This window comes from Patiria miniata, unplaced genomic scaffold, assembly GCF_015706575.1.
Source record: "Patiria miniata isolate m_02_andy unplaced genomic scaffold, ASM1570657v1 HiC_scaffold_22, whole genome shotgun sequence".
Classification (NCBI taxonomy): domain Eukaryota; kingdom Metazoa; phylum Echinodermata; class Asteroidea; order Valvatida; family Asterinidae; genus Patiria; species Patiria miniata.
Genome location: NW_024037061.1, coordinates 16,363,513 through 16,380,853, shown reverse-complemented (window position 1 = coordinate 16,380,853; position 17,341 = coordinate 16,363,513). Strand labels below are relative to the sequence as shown.

Genomic DNA, 17,341 nt, shown 5'->3' with positions numbered 1-17,341 from the left:
CAGTTGATATTAATCGCTCTTTAAATTTATTTTCCATTGTTGCATTTGCACCTATGATTAAATATTTCAAAAATTACATTCCTATAAATAATTCAATGGAAATTTAAAACATTGACAATATTTCATACTATAAATTAAAAGTCTTGTAATTATGATAAATATGATATCTTGTCTAAAAATTTGATTTTCTACAGATAAACTAAAAATGATATACTTTCACTTAACAGAATTAAAGTAATTTTGAATAAATTTCCAGCTATTTCAAATAAAATATTTCTACTTAAAAATCAAGAGCATAAATATGTTGTATTCCTATGAAGGTATTATAAACCCAAAATGAAGACAACAAAAAAATCTAATAATAAAAAAGAATACTTATGATATCACTCATATTATTATAAGGTCAAAAAAAAAATATTCGGTCTCTGGTCAGACCAAAGTTCCGGAATTGACGCGGGGACGCGGCTTTTTTTTTTTCTTCAAGCTTGGATTGTACAGACAAGGTGGGGTACTATTTTGCTATTTGGTGTCCTCATGTACATTGGTGTCCTCCATAATTTTTCTTGGTGCTCTCGATCATTTGCCTTAGTGCAATTTCCCATTCCTTGGTGCTCTTTGGTAAAAAAAAATTGAGGAGGTGCGACAATAGAGGGCGCTGTTGGAGCTACCGCGGAACATTTTGGAAAAAAAAAATTGACGCGCATGATTAAAATCGACGCGCGCGCTGACCAGAGACCGACTTATTTTTTTTTGGCCTAGCTGTTAAAAACTGTTGGTTTGTTACGACCAAACAGACAAACGTTACAATACAGAGCATATATTATAAAAACGACAGGGAATGCAATGCAATGAAAGTACAAATAATTTCCCTGAAAGTTTGAATGAAGTTAAGGCACTTCAACATACCTCAAATGATATTAAAGCAAATATTCTAAGCGTTCAACAATCCGAACAAATAAGTGACAAAAAATCTTGACCAAAGATCATTCAAAACATACTGCATCAGTCAAATATGAAATGGTTTTGGTATATATAACACACTGGGTAAAGTACCAAGAGTAAAGAAACATTTATACACAGCACCATTCATGAACTCCTAGTAATTTAAACATTTGAAAGTAATTCACTACACAACCAAAATATAATCTAAATCTCCTTCGCAACACAGCATTTATCCTATTGCACTCTTGAATAAATATAAACGTATATTCTAATATTAAACATGCTCCTCTGAGCTGCACACTCTAAAAAAAAGTCTAAATTTCAACAACTGTGTTCTTAATTTGACAACCTTAAATAGCACTGTTTTTCAAACATGAGAGAGTTTGTCTTAAGCTTTAAATCTTTGTGCCTACTATAGCAGCCCACTGCAGGCAACTGTTAAATAAACTCTTCGACTTTGCACAGCCTTATTACTATCAGTTTGAAATGGCACCCCTTAGAGCTTATATACAGGGTTTGTCCAAACAAAAATGGGTGAGGATGTTTAAAGGTAGTTTTGGAACACTGGCATTTACCCGGATATGTATGCACCGATTTAACGAGAAAATCCTTTCTCAAAGTGAAGATAGGACTGGTACCAAATACCCTGTGAAATTAGTCTGCCTGAAATGGTATCATTAAGAAGAAAATATTAAATAAGGGTGGTTTTAATTAGGAAAATGTGCCCGTGGTTACAGTTTTTAATGTGCGTTAGCAACGGAATCCAGTTACATTTTCTCTGTTTTCTCAAAATGTACAGTATCAACTGAGCTGAAACTTCAACAAGTTAATTGTTCTGGACCCTTCTTAAGTTTTTGAGCAAGTTTGTTGCTATAAACGAAAACACTGCACAAACAGCAAATGATCCTATTTGCCTTTAAGTTCAGAACTTGAAAACTGTCAGTATTTGTCGTATTTGTCTGAAAAAGTTCTCAGAGATTAGAAAACTAAGTGCATTCATTGTCTGATCTATGGGCAATCTTTACATTGTCAAGATTTTCAATGAACCAGAAATGTACGAAAACACTTTTGTTCCTGACAAAATGTCTGACATTTGAATAATGGCGCTCCTTGTTCACTTCCAGACATTCTGACCGGAACAAAAGCGTTTCAGGTTCCTGGTGATTTTTGTCTCCAAAGTGTTCTGTAAATTTCTGCTACCGTTTTCTATAGCTTTAATCAAAATAGTTTTACAGAACATAAACAATAGATGGGTACATGAAACAATCAAATTGCATACACACGTTCATATATTAAACCAACATCAATTTCAGCCTTGATAACTTTTAAAAAAAAACTTCTTTTTTTCACACAATTCACACCAAAAAAAAATCACTCTTAAAAATTTCATCACAAGCAATCCCGTTACACTTCTTCTACAAACACTTTTTACAGGTAGCGTGACATTTGCATATATTTACAAACAGATCCATTCAATATTATTTCCAAATTTTTATTTTAAAACAAGCTTCTTTTTTATCTTTCTGACCGACTTGTTCAGACCTGCACAATGTTAGACCTCTTTTAAGCTGCCGTTTTGTATGGTTGCCTCTCCTTTTTTGCTTAACTTTTTCTCAATTATGCAGAGCAGGTAAAAATGTTTAAAATCCAAACAACTTCTGAAGCTTCTCATAAAAATATTCATTTAAATTTAGATCATTAAAAACAAATTATATAAAGCATAAACATTTCTTTAGCTATTTGTATCAATCTACTCATAAAATATGGCAAGTTATTGCAAATACAAAACTTGATATTTGCCTGCATAAATGACATATGCAAATTTGGTTTTAATTTAAGTACACATGTTGAGAATGATGCAAGAAATCTCTGAAATGTGACAATGCAAGATTATAGGAGATATTCTCAGCACATAGCACTGAGCTAAATGTGGCCTCCCCTTTTGTGCAAAAGTTCTCTGAATTTCAAAGTCATGATCAAGTAGGCACTAATAAAAACACGGTCGATTGACTGATCAGTCCCGAAAAGACACCTGTTTTAATCATATACTTTTTGGTCCCCTTATTTAACCGTGTTTCAATCGTGCGCCGGCACGGTTAAAATGTGTGGTTTCCTGATTTAACCGTCAAACGGCATTTTTAACCTTGAACATTTTCATAGTGTGAGCCGCACCGTACCTAAATCTAGCAAATACTGAAAAACAAGTTGATTGTGCTGCTGCAAATTTCCAAAAGAATAAAAAGGGAAGATCCAAATCATCTGGGAAATTTAAAGCTGATATTTATGAGGGTTTGAGCACTTGCTAATGTGCTGTGCATCTATGCTAACAAGTGCCTTCCCTAGCTTGTGTGTTATTGTTCAACAAGCAAACTTCTTAAATTCTATTTCTAAAATATGCTGACGTACTGTGGGAGAATAAACCGAACAAAGTATGGAATAAGTGCAATACAACACAACACATTCAGAACTAGCTCTGGTCTACACCACGTGATTTGATCCCCGTTGTGCAGTACTGTAGTGGAGTCTATCACAAGTACATTAGAAGTCTGTTCAAGTCGATCTGATGATCTCAAGTTATCCAGCCCCAAGTCAAGTCAAGCCCCAAGTGATGATGATGAACAGACATTCCTTTGATATTATTCATCTTATTTGTGACCAGACCTGTGATGGACTTGTGATGAACTAAACTACATACATATGTAACTGCTGCTGTGTGGTTTTCATATGCCTGCCATGTCACGGAGGACTGTTGCTGTGCCTTGCAGATCGTAGCCAACAAATTGAATGTTGTCCTCCTCAGAGGGAAGGATCTATAGTGCATGCAAAAACACCCAGGGCAATAGGGACGCCAGAGGGGACAACAGTGGGCATTAGGGGGCAACAGGGGGCAATAGTGGGACAAGAGGGCAATAATGGGCATCAAAGGGCAATAGTGGGACAAGAGGGCAATGTTTGGCATCAAGGGGCAATAGTGGGACAAGAGGGCAATAGTTGGCATCAAGGGGAAATAGTGGGTAATTGGTGGAATAGGCAACATCGGGGTCAATACCAGGCAGTAGTGAGCCGGGGGGGGGGGGGGGGGAGGAGCAGGACCAGTTGTGAATGGTGCAGGGGAGCGTTAAATAGGGGAGGGGCAACAATTGGGAATGGCCAAAAATGTATTGGGGTATAGGTTGTGATGAAAATATCATGCATGATTGATGAGAATAGTATGTAATATGGTCGGACAAAGGAGAGAGAACAGATAATGTCCAGGGAAGGGAAAATAGGAGGCGAAATGGGGCAATATTTGGCAACAGGGGTAATAGGGAGTGAAAAGTGAAATAACAGGTACATGTTATGGGGAAATAGGTGTGGTAAAAATGAAAACAGAGAGAGAACATCATCACAGAAAAGTAAGTAGATTCAAGAAGGGACAGAAGACGTGCACAAGCAACGTTTGGATTTAGAGGCATATTAAAGGTACACGTATGAGTGGATGATAGAAAGTGATTAAGGTTAGGAAATGGAAGGTACGATGGCAATGGTAACACAAGTAACATGGTCAGGGAGAAAGGGGTAGATTGGGAACATTTGAGCAGGGGAAAAGAGGACGGGATAGTGAGGGTTCAGTGGGCAAGGTGATGAAAATGACAGGGCACAGGACGGGCATAAAGAGAAAAGAGAAAGAACAGAAACATCAAAAGCAAACAAAACAAAGCAGATACATTTTAGCAAGGCCCTTACAACAGAAAATTTTGGAAAATTTTACATTTTTATCCTGTGTTATTTTTTTTTTCATGAACTAGGACCCAACATGTGTTGATGAGTATTAATACTGATACTTTAGAATTCAATGCACTTTCTTCTGGTCTTTTGTTTCATGCTTTTACTTGTGTTACCCATACTGCAACAGTAATAAGTTCTGCTTGATAAGTCATGAACAACATTTAAAGAGAATGTACAACATTTGCTTTTGCTGCAATTTTCAGAAATAAATGGATTTGGAGGATAAGTATGTTATAGCAAATATTGTTAAACTGACTTGTTTCACGTTTTGGGCTTGTTTATGCTGGAAAAACCAAGAAAACCAATCATTTTCTTGTAGTCTGGTTCCCCGACCCCACTTAAGATGAAACGGAGAAACGTAAAGACTTTGGGGAATTGTAAGGTCAAAGAATCACTCTAGCAGGTTTGTACCCCTTCATAGGTTCTGTAATCTATTGCAAACAAAATGCGGAATACCTAAATATGAAAAAATTGGAGCAGTTTTTGAAACAAGCCTGTTTTTTTCCAACACTGGTCAGCCGACCAGCGTTGGAAAAATACAGTTTTTCTTGAAAATGTCAGCACACCAGGAGCCACGATTTTACAGGATGCTTTAGACTGTCAATCCCTAACATTTCAGTAAGGTATTTCGTGATAATTTGATCGTTTCGTTTTTTTGATGTTTGCAAATGTTGTATCTTCCCTTTAAATGATGTTATTTAAGCACATAGAGTAGTGAAGTCTGATGTCAGCTTTCTTTATCTGGTTCAAGCCCCGATGTCTTCACGAACTTAAGCTATGCGGGTGTGCTGCGTGAACCAGCATACGTGGCACACTCTGGTACTCTATTGCGATTGGAAATGCAATATTGGCCACCAATGCAGGATGCATATTGTTCAACAAAAATCAATATCAAGAATACTGGTGCGGACATTAAGTACCACAAATTCCACATGTTCAAATAAATAAACATGTAAGTTGTAAGTTCTATATACACCTCCTAAATTTCAACTTTGATTTGATCCACTACTTGTCCTCCAAACACACTACCACCATTTTTTCCCCCGTTTTCAGAATTATATATAAAAATTAGAAAATATGCTTTGCTTTATCATCTTAACAAAAGTAACCCAAATATAGTCTGTCATCCTCAATAAATACTTGTTGAAAATAAGAACCAAACAGACTAACCCAAATAAACAACACAACCGAAGAAAAACAATACTTTGTTCGAAAAGTCTTCTTTCTAGAAATTTACTTTACTTTTGCCGCATCCCCAAAATTTGGCGCACTTACCCTGAAGACGTTACTGACTCCCAACACGCAGTTCATGACCTTACTAAAGTAACACAACACGTATTTGGAGAAAATGTCTTGGGGGAGGTAGCTGGCCTTGAAGGTAACCTGGCACCCAGACGCTGGTCTCGTTTCCCCGTTGGGCACGGCCCATACGTAAGTGACATAGCTGCGACTTGGGGTCTGGAATCCAACCTATGGTGTATTAATCAACACACAGACAATGACAGGATGATTGCTTCTTATAAATAAGTCCAGCGGCCGATTTCATAAAACTTTACGCAACGGCATAAGTCCACTTGCGGCACAATTTACTGCGCGAATTGCACAACATTTCACACTGCGCAACATTTTAGTTATGATACTTTCACAAAAGACTTATAGTGCATAAGTCCGCGTCTTGCACAACAACTTATAGCATAATTTGCGCAATTATTTTAGATGGCCTAACTTGTGGTGTAGAAACTGAAAATGAACTACTTTACCAGCAAATCGTGATCGTCATGGAGCCTGTTATTGCACAACTTTGTGTTTGAAGTAAAAGAATGGCTATTTTACTCGTGACAGTGTATTTAGAGTTGCTACGCGATTCAAAATGACAGGCGGAGGTGATTCAACGACTGTTTCATGACCAAACAAAATCATACACAAACAGCCGTCGTAAATGCTGTTATTAACCTTGTCCAAGATGTTTATTAGACAATTCAAAATGTTGCACCTAATTTCATGAAATCAATCGTAAGATTATTGCGCAGCTGCGCAAAAAATTTGTTGCGTAAGTACTACGTACAGTGTTTGTTATGCACTGTTTCACGAAATCAGCTGCAGGCCTGTACGCAAAACCAACAAAAACAAATTGCAGTGATGTTTCCTGATGGATGCCTTTCCAAGTCTACTACTCAGATTCATATGAAGGATAATTGTGTGTTGATATAAGGCTGCCGACACAAGCATGGGCGTCAATTGGTGGGGGATGGGGGGACAAGTCCCTCCCCCCCCCTCCCACTTTTTAAAGTGGGGGGATATCATATCATTTGTCCCCCCCCACACTTTTTTCGTCCCCCTCCAAAAAAATGTAGCCTACATATGATTCTATAGCACAGAATAGCTGATTCATTTACTCCAAACTTAAAAATGATGTTTAAATTACAATCTTTTGCCAAAAAAATTTGTTAAAGTGGCCAGAAATTGCCTCAGATCGCAACACAGGGCGTCTAGAATCCAAAAATTTTCAGAGCTTTGAAGCGGGCCCTGAACCACACGCCGTAAGGGCTTCGCGCTCGCATTAGTTCTGATCAACGAATGTCCCCCCCCCCCCCCCACTTTTGAAAAGTGATTGACGCCCTTGCACACAAGCATAAATTTAACTGAGCTTCTGCATTCAAATTTTAACAAAGCAATGCTCCTGTATGCAATTGTTTTCAAAATGAAAGTCATTAAACTAAACCCTCTCACATTCTTCAAAAGCAAGGGTTGGTAAGATTTTGTAGGACTGAGGAAGGTAGACCCAGCAATTACTGCTGTACATGCGGCTGGATAACCCTTCAATTTTTTTCGGTACAAAAATTTTCTTGACTGTTTTTAATCCAAAGTTAATGTAAAATGAGCATGTAGTTTCAGCGGTATATTTGTGAAGGTGGAAGGAGGGCACACTTCATTTCTCAGCTTGGTATTAAAAATGTCAGAGAGGGGGCGGGGGGGGGGGGGGGGGAATTCATGATTCTTCTCCCCAGCCTACCTTATACAATCCCACCCAGTCCCAGTTGCTAGTTCTTGTGCCTGGGACCACCGTGTAGGTACACTGTGCATCCTCTCCTCTCCTCCAGGACTCGATAGGGTCAAAGGTTACCAATGCCTGCGCTGATTCCATGGAGACCTTGAAGATACAATTCAGTTGTCATGTTAACTGTCGTAGGAAATTGGTGATTTACAAGATGGAATCTTTAACTTTTTAAGGAGCTTTAGCTTTTTTCTCTGCCTTGTATTTTGATATCTTGAAAGCTGTTATTTTGTGTGAAAATGAATTTAACCTTTAAAATTTTTAATTGTGATGAAATAAAATATTGACTGATTGATTGGTTTAAATGCCCCCTGCTGACAAAAATCTTTCCACTAAAAACTAATTCGAAAACAAAGGAAGGGGTTATCATACTTGCTCTGAATAATCACAACGCACACACACGTCTACATGTGTATAATTATTAAACAGTTTAGATTCCCAAAGATCAGAACCACCAACATTGAATGAAAAAGCCACATGACAATAATTTGTGCCTTAGCAATTTCTACATAATTTTTTTATCTTATAGTTTCCAAATAAAAACTCGCTCTGACATACATGTATAAACAAAAAATGCAGATATTGTGTGGACACCCCCCTGCCAAACAAAGCGAACACAACAAAAAACATCGGTGTATACCAATTCTCTATACTGTCCACACAAGTTACATCGAAATTTACATTGGACTATCAAAAGTAGCCAAACATTTCAACAGCCACATACTTACCCCTAATCTGAACTCAGCGCTGACTGGTTTATGGTCGCTCCACTTGACGTTTCCATGGGAACGGTAAGCCATTTGCGTCACGCAGAAGTCCGTCTCCTCCCCGGCATGCTTAGGGTGGACCTTCCACAGGACACGGTCTGTCCAGGCTGGCGGCCGCTGCTTGGCACTGAAACAAAATAAATTTCTTGGTGTGAGAGTCCAAGCACGCACATGAACAGAGTCAACCTATTTAAAGGTAGAGTATATCATTTGCAGCTATCCAAAAATTAACTGACGAAATTTTTGTTGAAAAGCTTACTTGGTTTAAAGATAGTAACGACACTAAACTCTCTGTGAAATTATTCTTTCTGGCATGCTGTCATTTTGAAGAAAACAATGATAGAAGGCCATTTCCACTTGACGCATCGTTGGAAATTTCCGTTAGTGGTTGGTGTTGTAATTCGGCGCATCTGTGAATGGATGCGGACAAGTGTTGACACGACACACCCGTGTGCGCGGTTGCTATAATGCGTCAATTCAGCACGCGCGCAGCTGCAATTGGCTGAATGAGAACATGCCCCGGACGCTGATTTTGGGAGCAATTCAAAACATGACTCGGCAAATTTTGAATTAAAAATGGGAGCCACAACGCGGTGGAAACGACATTTTCAACAGCGGGAAAGAAAAAGGTAATGTACCCCATGGGGAACATCACTCATCTACCAAGCGCGCGCGGCATACATCGCTGTACATGCGTGTTTGTGGCATGACACGTGATCGACAATGGACCAATAGATATTAACAATCTATTACTGTGGTATAACAAAGCTCAGTGTATCACACGTCCATTACAAGTACATCACAGGTCATCCAGTCTCAAGTCAACTCACAAGCTACTCAAAAGATCCTTAACAAAGGCAGTCCTTTGTTACTGTTCATCCTCTGTTAGTTGTAACTAGGGCCCGATTTCACAAAACGCTAGGACGCGTCGCAACCCGAGTTACGACGTGTAACACGTAGCAACTCGCGACGCATTGTACGATCCATTTCACCAAACTTGCGATGTGTTGAATGCATCTTAAATTCCTTGACAACGGCTTAAAACACATCGCAAGTTACGGCATGACTGATGGTCATCGCAAAATAAGAAGCATCCTTTTCTTAGCCAGTTTTATGCCATAAAAATTACATAAACAAGACTATAATACCGAGACAATGTGTGTAAAGTTGCAAAAGGAAAATGCATTGAATAATTATGAACTAGCATGGAATATTGCAGTTTAAATTCCAAAGGAGCTATCAGTCCACCATGAGCTTGTTTTCGTTAAAACTGCAACACACGTTCACCATTTTGTTTTTCGTTTTAAAAACTTTTGGAGCGGAGATCCGAGGACTGTTTGTTGACTGTCAGACGGCTATTTACTGTATACTGAATAAATACACGCAACAGTCACCATATTGTGCTATAAATACACATACGACGCGTCGCACTTACGACGTGTTTTGTGAAATGGATTGAAGGACGCGTCGCATCGTAGGGATACGACACGTCGCAGCACTGCGATGCATCGTAAGTTAGAATGAGTTTCGTGAAATCGGGTGCTGACTTGTGATGGACTTGAATACAACACATACAAAGACAGAGATAATCAGATAATCAGATTATCACAAATGCTGATGCCAACTTACCTGGTATCGAAGTCGTCCGTTTGAAAATCAAATTTGTAGGTTGGGATGAACGCTACAGGGCCTTCGCGGAACCCCTCGAAGGACTGCCCCCTCCTCATGGACAGCTTCAGCTGGTCCTTCTCAAGGAGAACGTGGAGTTTCTTGGGTGTACTGAGAAACTTGACGACATCAACCGAGAGATCCTCGATGCGGTAGTTGAGGTCGCCAAACCAGATGATATAGCTGGGGGTCAAACAGAGTTACCGGTCAATAGTAAGTATAAATAATAACAATAATAATGCCTATTTTGCACATATCCACCTACATTGGTACTCAAAGGGGCTACATCACTATTACCCAATTCGGCAACAGAATCCAGTTACGAGACTTGAACAAATGTGCGAATGTTTTCCTCCGTTTTCTCAAAATGAACTGCAGGGCCCAATTTCACGGCGCTGCTAAGCACAAAAAATTTGCTTAGCACAAAAGAAGTCTGGCTTATAAAAGCAAATTATCAGCCAAAACTCCATGCGATTTTCATGCTAAGCAAACAACAGCTGAATACTAATCACGAGCAATATACATCATGTGGAGTTTTGGCTGGCAACCTGCTTTTATAAGCCAGACTTTTGGTGCAAAGCAATTGGCCCCAGTTGCCACTGTACTGAGCTCAAACTACTGCAGGTTAGTTGTTATGCACCCTACTTTAGATTTTGAACAATTTTGTTGCTCAAATGAAAAAGAAAACTGCACAAAAAGCAAATGATCCTATGTATCTCTAAATAAGTTTTGTAAGAAAATATAGCTACAAAGAGGCACTTTTGCTCTGTTATTATTATTATTATTTTCACAATCCCGTCAGGCAACATCAGAAGTTCTTTTGATGAGCCAGGCTTACGGTGTTGTATTTGAGTCCATCTCAAGTCCACACGAGTCCATTACATGTCATCCAGTCAAGACACAAGCTATTCAATTGTCTTGGAGAAAGACGTTGTTGTTACTTGATAACTTGCTGCTGCGATAATAACTGATAACCCGTCACAGCGATAACCGGCCACCGCGATAACTGGCCACCGCAAGAGAGCATTATCACGACGAACCGCCATCACCCATGAACCGCCAGTTACACTGTCTTGGGAATCTTGTAAAATGTCCCCCCTGAAAAACTGGGGAAACTAGCGCGTATGCGCTACTTCTGCAGGCAACTACAGTCCATTTTCAGTCCCACGCATACTACACACCACAAAAGAGCTGACCAGTGAAGTTGCACAACAGTCTTACTCGAAACTCATATGAAATGTTTTGAATGCGCGCTGCATATATTAGGCAAAACAGGTGCACGCGCATTGTACATCTGCTAAAGGATTCCGAAGACGTTGTTTCTGGTGGTTCGTGGCTCATAGCAGTTTGTCGTGATAGCACCCTCTTGCGATGGTGGGTTATCATGTATCTTCAACAAGATTTTAATGCGCACTGTATATATAAGGCAAACCAGGTGCACGCGCATTGTACATCTGCTAAACTATTCTGAAGACGTTGTTTCTGGCGGTTAGTGGCTCATAGCAGTTCGTCTTGATAATGCCCTCTCGATCTCGCGACGTTGGGTTATCATGTATCTCCAACAACGTATTGCCCCAAGACTCACTATTCAAATAAACAAAGGCTTTCCACTGTTATTTCTATCCCCAGGTGATCAGGTGACCAGACTTATGACTGGACTTGTGATTGACTTGTGACCGGACTGGTGATGGACTTGTGATGGACTCAACTTCAACACTGTAGGCTTGCCAAACAAAAACCGAAAGAAAACCTTGCTTCTGTTTTTGGGTGTCACTTACTCGTGATCTAGAACTGTTGGAGTCTTTGGATGTGAGAAGGTTTGACTAGTGACAATGGTGTGATATTCTTTGTCTCTGTCGGCCCAGTTCTCCATGTGAGCGGCTAGGTGTGTGTTGATGAGGCACAGCGAGCGTTCGTAGCAGTCCAGTCGAATAGTCACAGCACCTTTGTTTCCCTGTAAAAACATTACCAGCACTACAATTAAAATATTAGTCACTAATAGGTCAAATGAGCAGGCTATCTAGACCATGGAGTAAATTAAGGGATTACAATGTATACCAGAGTTCTCTTAAGCCTGTGTAAAAAAAAAGAAAATGGAAGGCTTAATTTTTTTTTAAGGGCTGGTTTCAAATCTCCAGTTTCGAAAACCAAAGCCGAATTCGAAGTGGAATTCAAATCACATTTAAATCCGGATTTAAATCCCACCACTACTTTTTGATTTGCACAGTAAATAAATGACATTACGATCATTCAGGGTTCTAGCCAGGATGAAATTAAAGGATAGGGGCATGCGAAGAATGGATCTTGCGAGCACGAAGCGCGAAGCCCTTACGGCGGTGGGGTCCGGGGCGCGCTCAAGGGCCCCGATAAATTTTGACATTGTAGATGCTCTGTGGTGCAATCTAAGGCCATTTGGAAGCATAATTCATGATTGGAAAAAGAGCAAAAAACCCTAACAGTATGCTGCAGAAAGTGGGCCTGTTGGATTTTTTATTTAAAAAAAAATAAATATTATTTCCATTTACAAGTAAAACAAATGCAACACAAGTAGTCAGCATTAGATGTCTTTCAAAAAGTATTCATTACGCCAAGTTTACCTTTTCATGAAATCTTTGCCATTATAGTCAAACCCTGATAATAGTGATTAAAGGGAATATACATCATTTGCTTTTGCTGTAATTTTCAGAAATGGATGGAATTGGGGGGTTGGAAATATAAAGCAAATATAGTTACACTGACTTTTTGGAGGTTTTGGGTTCGAAAATGCTATAAAAACCAAGAAAAACGATCATTTTCCTGTAGTCTGGTTCCCTGACTCCATATAAGAAGAAACAGAGCAGTTTACATACATTGGGGAATTGTAAGGTCAGGGAACCAGTCTAGCTGGCTCGTACCCGTTCATAGGTTTGTAATCGATTGCAAACAAGTGCAATGGTCAATTGGGGCCAGTATTTGAAAAAATGCCAGTTGTTTCCAACGCTGATCGGCCGATCAGCGTTGGAAATTGATACAAAAATACCACTTTTCTTGAAAATGACAGTATACCAGGTGCCATAATTTTACAGGATGCTTTAGACTGTCATTTACCAACATCCTATTAAGGTATTTCGCAAAAACTTGGTAGTTTTATTTTTCGATGTTTGCAAATGTTGTATATTCCCTTTAATAAGAGAACTGTTTATATACAACGTCCTTTTCCATAAGGAAAAATGTAGGTCTCAAGTTTTCATTGTTTTTCATTACTGATAATGATATCAGGTACCACAGGAAAATTGCAAAAAGTGGTGGAAACATGAAGAAACACAATTTAAAGCGCGACTAAGATGATTATGATTGGCGAGAAATATGAACATTGATGATGAGAAATAAACACCGGGAATTGCTGCCGGCAAGTTAGCGCATGGCCCGGCAGCCTGTGCCGGCGAATGACAATATTTTCCCGCAGCACTTGAGAGAGTATGCAACCTACCCATGTGGAGTCTGTCTGGAGCGCTACAAATCCTGCTTTGTGGCAACAGATGCTGATTTGTTTTGTCCTAAGAATAAATAAGTCCTTTTTTTACAACAAAACTTATCAAATTGTTGTGATAACTAACGAGTAGTAACGTCAAAAAATCAAGTGTACGATCGTACTTTCTTCAAAAACAGCACGATGCACGGACGAATCCATTCATTTCGTAAGGGGTGATTTAGCACCAGTTTTGCGTTTTACGTCGTTTCTTGAATACATTTCCAGAAAAAATATATATTGTGACGTTGAACAACTGACTGTCGTATAAAGAAATGTTTCGGACTCCATAAAAAGTATTAGTTGGTCTTTTCTTCTGCGAAAATATTGATAATGATTGTTTCCAAGACAATACACCCCTTTATTACCAAAAAAATGGTTTGGTCTGATCATACAGCGTGCGTGTTGCATGCATGACCGGGGCACGCATGCAATCACATCGGATTCCAACGAAAGAGTTTGCCCACGCACGGCTGGCCGGCCAGCCAGCGCTCGGTAGCGAACCTCGGTATCTGTTCGTCGGATGTGCTTCCACTGTTCGTTGAAAAAAATGATTTGCCTCAGGTAACAATTGATAATTCGTTTCAGCAACAGATCTTATTTTATACCAGTACATTTAATACACATTTGATCTCATTTTTATTCTTTAAGGCTCGGCGTATAAGCCTCCACATCCCTGCACAATTCTTTTGTTTGGTAAAGCTCAGGGCAAGTTTAGTCTAGGGGCTAGACGTTGTATGGTTTGATACGTGATAACCCGCTGCCGTGAGAGGGCGCTATCACGACCAACCAACATCGCCCACGCACTTGTCAGTAGCAACGTCTAGGACATCTCCTATTGGTTGTGTAATGCGCGCGCACCTGTTTGGCCTAATATATGCAGCGCGCAATTCTAAAAATTCATGGTAGCTCCAAAGCAAACTCTCAAATTTCTTAAAGTACAATAAAAGATGCAGCAAACCTTTGTGCAACTTCACTGGTCAGCTCTTTTGTTGTGAGTAGTATGTGTGGGACTGAAAATGGACCGTAATTGCCTGGGAGGAGATTTCAGGAGATACCCTAGATGTTGCTACTGACAAGTCCGCGGGCGATATTGGTTGGTCATGATAGCGCCCTCTTGAGGTGGGTTATCGCAGCGGCGGGTTGTCGCGTATCAAACCATGCAACGTCTAGCCCCTAGACTACGCAAGTTGGCAGATTTGGTCAAGCTTCACTGCTGCCCACAGTACTGTTTTTGTGCAGTGACTATGTGTGCTAAATACCTACTTCTTATCCCTTCACCTGAAACTGACCTGCAGGATTTGAAAGGGTTTTACATACATGTATTGCTCTAAAATGCGGACTTCCCACTAGGAGGGTTAATGTCTCAAATGAGAAACACTGAGCCCTCAAGAGGTGCCATGCCATGCCAGGCCATTTCTTACCCAAGTGCCTCCCAGGCCCGTCCGTGTGAAGTCTGTCTGTATGTCTCGCAGGAACGGCAAGTGAACCATGCGAGCGAACAAGAGCTGGACGATACCTTGAAGTCGGATGGAACTCACCTAGAAAAAAACCCCCAGATAATTAATAAATTATTACTCTCTGCACAGAAAAGAGTGCCCTGGCCTCACGGTCTGGCGATTTGAACTCATGATCCTGTGGGTAATTCCACAGGTTGTGGGTTCGAGTCCAGTCTGGGGGTATGGTGCGTGTGTCCTTGGGCAAGGCACTTTGTCACTCATTACTTCTCTCTACCCAGGAGTACATGAGTACCCAAGAGGGCAAAGATGTGTTTGAATTACCAAGTTGTGCTAATAGGGCAGCATCCAGCTGTATACTCCCCAGGGAGTTTACTGTAGATGGTCTTTGGAATGTTATTGGCCCAATGACCGGACTTGTGGTGGACTCAACAAAAAAAGTGCCAATGGAATTGTACCCACCATAACGTATCCCTTCTCACACACGCATGTCGAGATGGCCTCGGTCCAGGGATCATCGCTGAGGGTGCTCTGGATGACCTCGTGAGGTTTGGAGCTGACCTCTTGAAGGCCCACGGCATAGAGGTCCGGAGCCTCGCTAGTGTGCAGCCAGATGAGGTCATTCAAGAGTTCCTTAGGTGGATCCAATGTGGCTACGTTATAGGTGCACACCACAATACTGCGAGGTTGCCAAGGATGAAAACAAGGCTTGTTTTATAAATTATTGTCGTGCCCATCTACAACGTCTTATAAAAACCTGGACCTAACAAAAGCCTGAATTTGTTTTAAAATTTGAATGCAGTTCATGGGTGCATCAAATACAGAAGGCCAGGATTGCGTGATGTACATTAGTTACGATCAAGGTGAGCACTTGTGTAATATGGCAGTTATACTAGGTTACTTCTGTTGGCCGCGCCCACTTCAGAATCTAAGCTCGCATGCCACATTTGACCACTGTACCGAGATAGTCCAACAGGGCGTTGTGTACAGTATATGAGCAGAAGCAGAAGCAGAAGATGCAGCGTTTTGTGGTCAGAAAAACACATAAAACGTAAAAGCATCTGGGCTCACCAGAACTAGGATTTTTTTTAAAGATCTCTCTAGTTGTGCCCACAAATAGTTAATAGGAGGACACAACTTGCGCGTCACTTCCGGCTAGTGAGGTGGAAATGCTCTGAGGTGAACGCATTATCGTCGTGCAAAGCTGTACGTTCAAGCGTTTGTATTCACCTCGCATTGACCAGAGGTCATGCAAAGTTGTGTCGATCCGCCTATACTATAGCCTATAGGCCCTAGGCTAGCACCCCACTTGTTAAGGATTATGAAAATGCATGTAGGGCTAGGCTACATGTACATGTATGTGACAAATTGTGATAAATAAGGCAAGGTGATCCAGGTCAGAGACAGAACTAGACCTTAAGAGCACACATTATACTTTTTTTTCTGGTTTCTTTACACTTAACAAAAAGTATCATCATGTTACCCCCACTGGAACTGGAAGTGCCATTTTTATAGAAATTACAACACTTTAAAGGGAATGTACAACATTTGCTTTTGCTGCAATTTTCAGAAATAAATGGATTAGGAGGATATTAGTACCGGTATGTTATAGCAAATATTGTTAAACTGACTTGTTTCACGTTTTGGGCTTGTAGATGCTGGAAAAACCAAGAAAACCAATCATGTTCTTGTACTAGTCTAGTTCCCTGACCCCACTTAAGATGAAACGGAGCAATTTGTAGACTTTGGGGAATTGTAACTTGTAAAAGTTGTAAGGTCAGAGAATCAGTCTGGCAGGCTTGTGCCTCTTCGCAGGTGTGTGTAATCAATTGCAAAGAAAATGCAGAATAACTAAATATGAAATTAGGAGCAGTTTTTGTAAATAAGCCAGTTTTCTCCAACGCTGGTCGGCTGACCAGCGTTGGAAAAATACCATTTTTCTTGAAAATATCAGCACACCAGCAAGTGACCAGGAGCCACAATTTTACAGGATGCTTTAGACTGTCACTCCCTAACAATCCAGCAAGGTATTTCATGATAATTTGATCATTTCGTTTTATAGCAGAAAGTGTCATCATGTTACCCCCACTGGAACTGGAAGTGCATTTTTATTTTATTTTATAGAAATTAGGCCTAGGCTATGGCCTAACTTATTGTGACCAGGGGGGTGACACAG

The 17,341-nt window shown here is 40.2% G+C and overlaps 1 protein-coding gene across 1 annotated transcript in view; it reads right to left on the bottom strand.

Annotated features, from left to right (window-relative positions):
* Window positions 1–1,006: 1,006 nt before the first annotated feature.
* Window positions 1,007–17,341, bottom strand: part of LOC119730188 (phosphatidylinositol 4,5-bisphosphate 5-phosphatase A-like) — a 16,569-nt gene continuing 234 nt past the window's right edge. Inside the window, exons 2-9 of the mRNA XM_038202974.1 lie at window positions 15,628–15,844; window positions 15,133–15,249; window positions 11,979–12,154; window positions 10,162–10,383; window positions 8,494–8,659; window positions 7,724–7,861; window positions 5,986–6,180; window positions 1,007–3,752 (exon numbers count right to left, since the gene is read on the bottom strand). Of these exons, the coding sequence (XP_038058902.1) occupies window positions 3,663–3,752; window positions 5,986–6,180; window positions 7,724–7,861; window positions 8,494–8,659; window positions 10,162–10,383; window positions 11,979–12,154; window positions 15,133–15,249; window positions 15,628–15,844 (1,321 nt within the window). The 3' untranslated portion in view covers window positions 1,007–3,662. The remainder of the gene's footprint in view (window positions 3,753–5,985; window positions 6,181–7,723; window positions 7,862–8,493; window positions 8,660–10,161; window positions 10,384–11,978; window positions 12,155–15,132; window positions 15,250–15,627; window positions 15,845–17,341) is intronic.